Raw genomic sequence first — 11,118 nt, 5'->3', positions numbered from 1 at the left:
TTTTAAAATTTATGATACGATCAAATGAAATAATTATAGTTTTTAATTCCTAGAAGTCTAACAAATTATATATATATATTTCTTACTGGTCAATGAGAAAAATAATCGGTGGGGAAGAGAAGACTTTTCACATTAAAAAATATCAAACACAATTTTTAAAGCATTCAGTTGCATAAAACATGCCTATGAAAATATCCACATTCACATTCCTGTTATTAGAAACAGACAAGACAGATCATTCTCCCATAATGATCTGAAATTATCATTCTAAACACTATTAACTGTCATTTCATTGATACTTTTAAAAAAACATAGTAATAATATATTTCTACCCAGTGACTTTATGATTGGGTTGGTGGTTGGTTTTCCCAGATTCAGTGTTCTTTGTTCGGGTCTTGTCATTTCACACATTTCCAACTCAAGTTTCACAGTCTCAATTTTTAACATCTGAGCAAAAAAATAATTTTTTTCCAAGAACAACATTGTAACAAAAGATAACACAAATAAGGGTAATGAAAGACTGATGTGCCCCAAGCTCAGGACAAACCTATTCAAGGCCTCAATAGACTTGGGTGGGTCAGAGCACTCAAATCACCACTAAAGTTCAGCTTGTACCCTCCCCATTCATCACAGCCAGGAGTTACAACTGCCTGTGGACAAGGCGGAACACCATGAAGCAGACACCAAAACTCACCATAATTGTGGTTACAACCACTGTTCTGTTCTCGATAGCAGCTGTGTCGTTGCCCAGAGTGGGCATGTCCTGAATCAAGACTAATTTATCCATATCATTCCAGTAGCCAACCTGCAAAACAGAAAAATCACTTGAAAACTCACTTTTGCAGAGTTCACTCTTGTCTTCCTTGGAACAATGACTGAGACAAATGAGCATCCAGAATGAACGTAAAGTGCAAAGTTTTTAAAGACTATCTTTAAATTTGATATGATGGAGAGCCAGTTTTCTTGGTGTTAAAGATACTGTCTTCTCGTGTGTTTACGTAAATTTGCAATTCACAATTATGAAGTCCTGAAGGGAGGTGGTGGTTCTCATGTATGTTGATCTTCTTGTCCAAGATGGACTCACATTGCCGAAATTAACTTATACAACTTCATCAACATGACTACAATTCATAAGCTAAAAGCAACAGCCAGATTTCAAGCAAAAGAATTTTGTATTTGTAAACAGTAATCTAGAAAAAAATTTTGGCTTCATATAACGTAACCACTACATAACAATACTTTTTTTCAAATGCTAACGGCATCACAGATGTATTTTAACACACAATATTTTTGTTTTCAAATCTTACATTGTTATTTGTAGTTTGAATTTAAAAAAATCATACTATTTAGGTCTGGGAAGATAGCACATTGGGTAAGAGTGTTTGCTAAGCAAGTATGGAGACCTTGCTAAGCAAGTATGGAGACCTGAATTCAGATTTCCAGCACTCATACAAGAAGTCTGGCATGTCTGTGTATGTGCCTGCACCTCTAGTGCTGTGTGAATGGAGACAGGATGATTACTGAAACTTGGTGGCTGCCAGGCTAGCTCCAGATTTAGCAAGAGTCCCTGTCTCATGGGAATAAGGTGGAGTGTTGTAGAACAGAACAACTGGCCTCTACCATGTACACAGGCACTCACACCTGCACGCATATGTACACAAATATCATTTATTCTCATTTAGAAGTGAAACACTTTTACATAAAATAAATTAAGCAATTAGTATATTAAGAATTACTACTGCAATGGCATCTTACTGAAAATTTAGGATTTTTTTTGACTTTCTTCTACTATTAGAAAATAATAATGGCCACTACTCAGAATGATTGTTCTTGGGCACATCTATATGCAATGCTTATTTTTCTATGCATGTTAAAGTTAACACACAGTGCTGCAGAGTTTGTTGCTCTTAATACTCACATTTTCAATATGAATATCCCTTTTAGGAGGTTTAACACATTATATAAGATAGGCATCTAGTAAGATGGGATTTAAAGCTCAGGGCTATATGACACCAACTCCACACACTTTTACTGTGATGCTACATGGCTCCCCCAAATGAGTGCTCATTCATGTTGGCCAAACTTTCACTTTTTTTTTTGGTCTTTTTGAGACAGGGTCTCCCCGTAGCCCCAGGCATCTTGGAACTCACTATGTAGTCCAGGCTGGCCTTGAACTCACAAAGATCCTCCTCCCTCTGTGTCTGGAGTGCTGGGATTAAAGGTGTGCGCCACCATGCCCAGCTTAAACTTTCACTTTTTCATTGCATGATGATGTGGCTAAAGCTTGTGGTCCTAATAAAATATGTATGTCTGCTCACAGGTCTGCAGTCATTATGTGCCCTCCTGTGCTTTAGAAGGCCCTCCTCCTCCTCCAAGTGCCTTAACTTCCATGATAGTATTTAGGAACATATTCAAAGTAAGCTTTACCACATCAAGGAGAAACTGTTATTCAGAGGTGTTGCATACATAGCTCAAAAAGAATGGATAATGGAAAAGAATTTCCATGAGTAAAGCTTACTGTGAGTTTGAGTATATGTTATGGTACACATAAATTTAACAGCTGCTTTCAATGATCTACTACATCGATTTCTAGCAGGCATATACTAATTCTGTAAAAATTTTCATTTAAACAGGAATTTACACTTGAGACTTTCCTCTTTCTTCACTTCTGAAAGTGAGTGGCTTCTTGCTAATTCTCTTCCCCACATGACACGTGCATGGTAGGAGAGAGGATTGTCACAACTTAACTTTTGTTAACATGCAGCTACCCTGCAGATCACTGAAGCCCAATTTTCCAGCAAAAAGCATCTTTTCTTTATTACTGAATCCCCCTGGAAGAAGAATCACAGATCAAGACTCATCTCGGGACATCCAGAGTTATTGGTAAGACTCTGAAATCCTGCATAATGGTCCATCCCAAGAAGAAAAATGAGTCCGGAGTGCTGGAAAATTAATAAGTGAAATCTTATTTGCTTCATATCTACATGTAATTCTAGTGAAAAAGGATAGTCTACACTTTGTGATAATGGCCCGGTTCATGGTAGGCTTCATAAGGCAATGGACTTATGGGAAGCCAGACCATATAGAGCTCATTTCTTAAAGAAAGAAATGCTTAAGTTTGGACGTAGAATCCCACAGGAGGCAGAATTTCTCTTTCTATTCATTCCAGCATGTTGTGTTTTGCCAAGAACTTTTCTTTGCTTGACCTAATTTTTTTTCAAATAGGTAATTAGGAATGTTTTTCTAAAGATTGAAAGTAGATGGAAGTGGTTTTATAATGCTAGAGCAAAAAGTATGACCACATTTAAATCACTAAAATTGCAAGGGATGCCAGAAAAATATTGATCTTTGGATTCTCAAAGGTTGAAAGCTACCCAAATATAACCCGATTAAAATGTGTAGGTAAGGTGTCTATGTGGATGGTAAACTTGGCCTGCAACGTTAGGCTCGAGTTGGAGTTGGGTTTTTACCTATGACGAATCTCTGCTTCTGTTCTAAAGTTGGTTCTTTGGAACGCTGCTTTGAGTAAACCTGTCATGACAAATATAGTTCAATTCTCACACCAGCCCCAAATGCAGATCTTGCAGCAGCAGACTGTTGTTCTAGTCGTGAAGGGAGTGAGCTCTGTAGCCACTGGAAATCTCACTTCCTCTCCGCCCCACCTCTTTTCCGCTAACCTTCCTTGAACATGTTAACTTCATTTCTCTCAGTCTTACTTTTCTAGATACTGCGAAAAATGTATCTTATTTTCATGCTGCCACGAGGACTGAATGTAAAAGTGAGCATTGGTTTCCCATAACAGTACCTGGCATGTAACTTAATCTCGATAAATGAAAATTTGCAGTTATGATATCTGGAACAGGTGCAATTCTAGTCCTGAGCATTCTGGAGCTGTGGTATAATAAGCTGGTGATGATAAGAAGATTCCACTGTATTTAGGAACCGGGTTCAGGAAGAGCTTTGCGCCTTGGCTTAATGAGATGCTCAATCAAGTTTCTTGCTACAGAAGCAGTCAAACTGATGGGCTGCCTCCCTGATCTATGTTCAAAGACAGCTCTCTTACTGGCAAGTGTTCAATTTACAGGAAGGATTGCTCATTTTTCAGACACACCGCCTAGTCTCAACAGCACACTGCTTCTCATGGTAGCTCATTTTTAAGTTTAATATTCCTGACAGAGTGCCCCAGTTGATTACTGCCACAGGGAAAACGAAGACGGATGAATCTGCACCGTTTCATGCTTCATTTTTCTTTAAGGTCTTGGATGAATGTCAGCTGGATGTGAAGACACGTTGTTTGTCACTCTCCTAACTTATGCTTCAATGCTCTCCTTGAGAAACCTTAATTTTTGTTACCATTGTGGTTCAGTGGCTATGCAAAGGCTCAGTAGTATAATCAGTCCACTTGGTAGTAGCACTAGTTAGCACCTGTTTCCTCTTCCCACTCATTTGCTTTGCCACAGTTTTTTAAAATAGGAGATTGTCTTTTTGCGTTTTAAAAAACGTCTGCTTAAATGATGAACTTTGCAAGGTCTGTTGCATGGAGGGAAGGTGGCCTCTCTTCCCTCTGCCTACCCAGGAGCCAGTGTTTTTAGGGGCCTATGGAATATTTTGTCTGCTCTGGAGGAACTGGTAGTATGCCAGGGCAGTGGAGTCCCTGAGTTTCTTCTTGGGAAGCATGTCTCCTTCCTTTACTATGAGTGTCTCCTTCAAGGAGCCTGCCAGCGTGGCTCCCCAGCTGTCATCCAACTCTGCCCTCTCTGATCTGGATCAGACGTCTAGAGAGGAGATGCTACCATGAGGCCAACAAACTGGAGTTTCAGCTTCAAGTGACCTTTTTCTTTTAGATGCCCACATGCCTTCTCTTTAACTGTCATATATATGCACATCCCAGCTTACTCAAAAGCAAATGCTTTAGTCAGGGCGTGCTGTTGGAAAGTTCTAAAGCCAGATATATCTGAGGTGAAGATCTCTGGCTGGAGAGATGGCTCAGTGGTTAAGAGTGCTAGCTGTTCTTGCAGAGGACCAGTGTTAGGTTCCCAGCACCCTTATGGGGCAGCTCACAACCACATGGTAACTCCAGCCCCAGGGGATCTGATGTCTGCTTCTGGCCTCCATGGACACACATACACACAAACACACACACACACACACACAAATAAATCTTTAAAAAAATATTTGTTTTCTCACAAATTTAAATAACCATAGCTTATTGAGACAGGGTGTGGTGGCACACACCTTTAGTCCCAGCACTTGGAAGGCAAAGGCAGGTGACTCTCTGTGAGTTCATGGCCAGCCTTGTCTACATGACCAGTTCCAGGACAGCTGGGGCTACAGGGAGACCCTGTCTCAAAAAAGAAAGAAAAAAAAGGAATATACCACAACTATAGATTTTTTTAAATATAAAGATTAAGTTATCTAAGCACTGTGTCCAGTGCTCAGATATAGCAGGCATTACATAAATTATAGCCATTATTATTTTAAAACAGGAAGGCATGGGGGTTTAGAATGATTTTCTTTTAAACAGTGAAGTATTGAATAGTTTTTAGAGGCTAACCTGAACATCTCTCTCTCTTTTTACATTCTAGTTAATCCTACAGAAAAGGAAACCTAAAAGTCCTAGACACAATTCACTGTTTAATGCTTAGAACCAGTTATTGTTGTGGGGTTGTGTGACTCCCTTTGCATCATGTGACTTCTTCATAGCCTTGGTTCTGCACACACAGTCTGCACACTTTGCACAGTGAATGTCCTCATGCCATGAGACACCAATGCTGCCTGAAACAGCTTGGAGACTATCTTTATATGTTGTAAATTTGCTGATTTAACTGTACATACAAAGCTTTTGGATTCTAGAAAAACATGATGGCTTACTTATAGAAAACCAAGATGCCATCATTACACAGCTTGCAAATACTAAATTAGCATATCTTTGTACTGTGTTGTTAGAATGTTTTATTCATCTATTTATTTACTTACTTATGTTTTTGAGACCGGGTCTTATATAGCCCAGGATGGCTTCAAACTTGTTATGTAGCCAAGACTGACCTTGAACTCCTGATATTTCTTATTCTGTCTCTCAAGTGCTGGGATCATAGGCATGTGTTATCACACCTGGTTATTAGATAATTTGATTTTTAAAAAAATTCTGTTTGAGTTGCTGACTTGATTTTCACAAAAAGTTTGTTGGATGAATTTTGGTCTGTGAGTCAGAATTTCCAACAATTTCTAAAATGTCTCAAAATACACTCTGCTACCTTTGTACTGGGTGTTTATGTGACGTGATATTCTCAGCATTGTCTAGTACAAAACATTGATCAACTTGGAAAAATGCTGAGCAGCTTCATCTTTTCAGCTAAAATTTAACTCTTTATGTAAAAATAGGCAATCTACCTCATCAGCATGCCTAAATGACAAAATTATATGTATACCAAAGAACTGTTTCACTATGAATTTGTTTATTATTTATAAGCCGTAAATGTTTAATTTGCATGCCTACTATATACACCTATATATCTGGGGCCACATAAAAATTTCTCAGGTGAAAAGGAGTCATGAGAGGAAAAAGATTATAAGGTTATGATTGTAAAATGCTTTGAGAATGCTGGAAAGCCTGCTGACATGCCTGGTTGTATCCCAAGATCTAGAGACTCGTCTTTCCATGATGATTACTGTAATTGTCAGTTTGGCATGACCTTGACTCAGCTAGGTCAGAGTCTCAGTGAGAGACTGTCTAGATTAAGTTGGCCTGTGAGTATGTCTGTGGAGGATCATTCATTATTATATGTTACTATTATTATAATTAAGTAATTAAGTTAATCAATGTGGGAAGACCCAGCCCACTGTGGGCAGCACTATTCTGTAGGAAGGAGTCCTGAATGGCGTGAGTGGAGCAGTTGAGCTGGGCACAAGCAAGCCACATGCTGCATTTGTTTCTCTGTCTCTGCTGTGCATGTGATGGGTTCTGCTCCAGGTTTCCACCTCGGCTTCCCTTCAACAATGCACTGTAACCTGGGATCCTAAGCAGAATAAAAGCTTTCTCCTGTACGTTGCTTCTGTTGGGGTGTTTTTATCACCACAATAGAAAGGAAACTAGGACAATTTCCAAATAGAAGACTCTGAAACCAATGCCTTTCTGATCTGAGGTGTTTCTCGCCTTCCTCAGCCCAATAATCATCTTCTTTATCTAATCTTCCATCTGTCTTCTCCTTTGCTCATCTGAATTTGTCCATTGGATTACTTTAGGAAGTATCAATCTGTTTGAAACACACCCACTCATTAGCAGGAGGCCTCTGCGCTCTCTAACGATTCATAAATCATACACAGAGGAACTTATTTCTGTTTACTGCATTGTGTTCTTTTCTGTAGAGAAAATTTTGTTTTGTGGGTTTCTTTCACCGTATTACTCTCACCACGGAAACAGGCTACAATGATAAATTAGTAGTTTTGCTTTGACACATCATTAAATATTATGCAACAGAATTTATCTCAGTATAAACCATCAAGAAAATAGTAGTTGTCAGAAAGGAAAACTATTTAAATGGAAATTTAGACTATCAAGTTCTTTCTCCTGTGAGCCTTTAGGAACGTGGTACGCAGACCAAATAGAGTTCTTATTTTTCAGTTCCACCCTGGCTCACCTTTCGAGGTCCTGTACTTTTTAACTCAAACACATCCATTGTGTAATTGACTCTACGCCCATAGTGGTCAAACTGAACATTCCCAGTCAGCCCTTGAATTCGAACCTATGAAAGAAAGAAAAGAAAAGACATACACAGGTATGCACTTCCAGGTTCACATAAGGAAATCCCAACTCCAGCTGCTTGTACCGCACAAAACTGTGGAGTTACAGGCTAGGATCGACTCCCGAGAGGCGTGCCAAAGTAACGTCCAAGTAACTTTGCTGTGCACCTTGAAGAGAAATGTCTAATTTTTCATATCTTAAAGTTTCCATACTAACTAAGAATTCTTTTTCAATACTGAAATATTCTTTTACATAATTTGCTTACAGCCAATCTTCAGTTCTTGGTATATAGCCATGTCTACATAGCCACATCATAGATTAGATAATTATGATTCCTATGCCACATCATATTCCCCTTGATAATATTAAAACTAAGATGTAAGAAACTAAAATGTATTTTTGAAAATATTCAAGCACATTAGGTTCCAATTTTCCTTTTGATACATTTTTATTTAACTTTTGCTTTGAACCTATCACATTTCAAAATTGTTAAATAATAATATTTGTACATAAATAATATCTTCATTAGTTATTTTAAAAACATAGTTTTTGTAGGTATAAAAAATTAAAATAAATAAATCACTAGATTCAAAGTTAAAAAGCAACTTGAAGAAGCACCGATGTACTTAGCTCCACCAAACATTTCTTCTCTCGGAAGGTCAGCTTATGCTTCCCAAGATTCTTGTGCCTACTGAGGCTATGTGATTTTTTTTCTGGTGTATAAGTGGTAAGCAGATTTGATGAGTGTCATTACTAAAACACAGCATTTAATTGCTGGCTCAAAAGTTCCCCACAATAATCTCTCAATTCAACATGGCAGCTGCTCTCCTGGGCCAGGGTCTTGAATACTTTTATGGAGCAGAGGGCTCTTGCTAACTAAATGAATCTACATGGAGCTCTTTCACTGTTTTAAACCTTCGGGATTTGTGGTTATGTCTGCATCATAACGCTACTTATTCTGACTATGCATGTACATAAGGAATAAATATTAGAATTCTATCAAAAAATATCTCAACATTAGTGAAGTCTTGATAGATTAGGATGGAAATTCCAATAAAATTTTATGCTCAGATGAATTAGTCTGTTTTCTTAAACACCCTACTTAAGAAAGTTCATGAAATAAAGCAAAAAGTGAGTTACCTGCTTGAGTGTTCTCTCCATGTCGATTCCCTGGCCCCAGGGAGCAGCAGGGTTTGCCAGACAATCCCCAGCATTTCCTCTCCGTGAAATATCAATTTTCTGTCTTCTGAGACTTCGGAAAGTTTCGGCCATCACCAGGACGCCATCATAAGTCAGAGCAGAGGTGTACTGAGGGGAAGAAAGCGTGTGTAACAGCAACTACTGAAACCTGTCTAGCACAAGGAACAGTCTGGGTTGTCTGGGCGTATGACAACAGCTCCGTCCCTTTTCACAGGCCAGTAAAGGCCTGATAATCATTTGATGCTGGCTTCAGACATGTCGGTTTTGTTTGAACACAAAGAAATGATGCCGAATCTTAATGTCCTAATTTTTACAAGGAGAAAATCCACTCTGAAAATAAAGGTTCTAAGGAACGATCTCCAACAGCTGGATAAGAAAGGCCTCAGGTGAAGACTTTCTGTTGTGATTCAATGTAAACAGCTAGAAGATCAGATAATGTATACAGCATTGCCTCACTCTGCACTGCAGCCCTTCATGAAGGCTTAGGTCCAGGAGGACTGGGCTGTCTGGTTCTTTGCTTCTCCCAAATTCCTAGCAGCATTCTCTGAGATTTGATTTATATTTATTGACTTGGAATGTCTATCTTTGTTCAGCTTCCCAGAGGAATTGTTTATTGTTATAAAAAAATAAGCCAGAAGTAACATCTATTTATTCAATGTCAGCAGTGTGCGCCTGTCACAGTTGTAAGGAGACTATTGTTATACTCAGTGAGTGTGCTTGGGAGGGTTAAGCATTGTCTAATGCTTCCAACAAAACCTAGGATCGATGTGGAAATATGAAGCAGAGACCGTCTGCTTTCTGATGGTTATCCATGTTTCTCTTTGGGAAAAGAGTGAGCTCTCGGGAAAGATTATTACAGTAAAACAGAAGGAGAGGCCACATGGGACTGGAGTAATGGATTAGTGGTTAAGAGCACTGGCTTGTAGAGGACCTGGGTGAGATTCCTAGCACCCACACCATCTGTAAATCCAGTTCCAGGGAATTTGATGCCCTCTTCTGACTTCCCTTGGCATTACATGACACTAGTGTACTTATATACATGTAGGCAATACACTCATATACATAATAATAAAAAATTTAAATAGTTCTCAATCTAGTGCTGACCTTGCTGGGTGAGGGACAGTTCGACTTACATATGACCACTGGATAGGCTGACTAGACTCCAGTGGACACATTTACACTGAAGGACATTTGGGTACAAACATCTGAATGAATAGGGTTCACCATATATGGCAGAGTACATAGGGTTCAGTGGGGGAGGGGCATGGATGGGGGAGGGGAATCTGGATGTGAGTGGGAAATATTGTATGAAAATTTAAAAGCCCAATAAAAAAAGAAAAAAGTGGAAAAAAAGGCCAAATGAAAATATGGTCTGGGGACAACTTTGGTGGAGTTTGATTAGAGAATGACTAAGCATATGGGTGAAAGGACATGACCTTCAAGCATGTAAGATCATCAACTACATCTACTTGTGACAAAAACTTTGTCTGCTTCCGGAATTTTATGTGATTATCACTGTCTATACCTGTGTCAGGGGTAGATTTGTGCTGGGTAAAGTAGAGGACGATCCTCTTGGTTTTCTGCCTGAAAATGAAGAAACCCATTTGAAATTTGAAATGGGGAAAGTAAACTTAGGAAATATCTTTAGAGAAAACAGCTTGAATTTCAGGGAAGAGGAAAACTAAAATATAGATGTATCAAGAAATACTATATAAATTCTAAGAAAGCACTTTTTACTAGTAAAAGAACTGACTCTGAAGCTTGTATTAGAAGACTTTATGAATCATGTAAATTAAGAGATTCACCAGGATATATTAAAACAGATTTAAGAAAAGGCACATCCCTTAGTCGTTAGAATGAAACAGCCAAAGGAAAACAAGCATTCACTAAAAATGAATATATCTTCTCTCTTGCTTGACCCAACATGTCTGTGTAGAGAAAGCCTTCAAATTATCATTCACTAAGGCAGGAAAATAAGAAGGAGAAATAAAAACTTTTCTCAAGAGAAATTTGCTAAAGACACAAAGGCCAAGGGAAAAAAAATGCAGTGCTAGCATTCCGGGATCAAGGGACGAGAAGCAAAACTTGTTTTTTTTTTTTTTTTAGGGGAAAGAAGCTGGGTAAAGACGGCACCAAACAAACCAAATGCACTTGCTGTGCTGTAAAATGTCTATCCA

At 38.6% G+C, this 11,118-nt stretch overlaps 1 protein-coding gene across 9 annotated transcripts in view; it reads right to left on the bottom strand.

Moving 5' to 3' along the window:
* Gria4 (glutamate ionotropic receptor AMPA type subunit 4) overlaps positions 1–11,118 on the bottom strand; it is a 420,313-nt gene that overhangs the window by 66,823 nt on the left and 342,372 nt on the right. For all 9 annotated transcript variants that reach the window (XM_008829686.3, XM_008829688.3, XM_008829687.3 and 6 more), the window contains exons 8-10: positions 8,882–9,049; positions 7,638–7,742; positions 695–805 (exon numbers count right to left, since the gene is read on the bottom strand). In XM_008829686.3, coding sequence (XP_008827908.1) covers positions 695–805; positions 7,638–7,742; positions 8,882–9,049 — 384 coding nt within the window. The remainder of the gene's footprint in view (positions 1–694; positions 806–7,637; positions 7,743–8,881; positions 9,050–11,118) is intronic.

Source organism: Nannospalax galili, unplaced genomic scaffold (assembly GCF_000622305.1).
Source record: "Nannospalax galili isolate Female #2095 unplaced genomic scaffold, S.galili_v1.0 scaffold854, whole genome shotgun sequence".
Lineage (NCBI taxonomy): Eukaryota > Metazoa > Chordata > Mammalia > Rodentia > Spalacidae > Nannospalax > Nannospalax galili.
The sequence above is the reverse complement of the archived record's forward strand: the minus strand, read 5'-3'. Positions and strand labels throughout refer to the sequence as shown.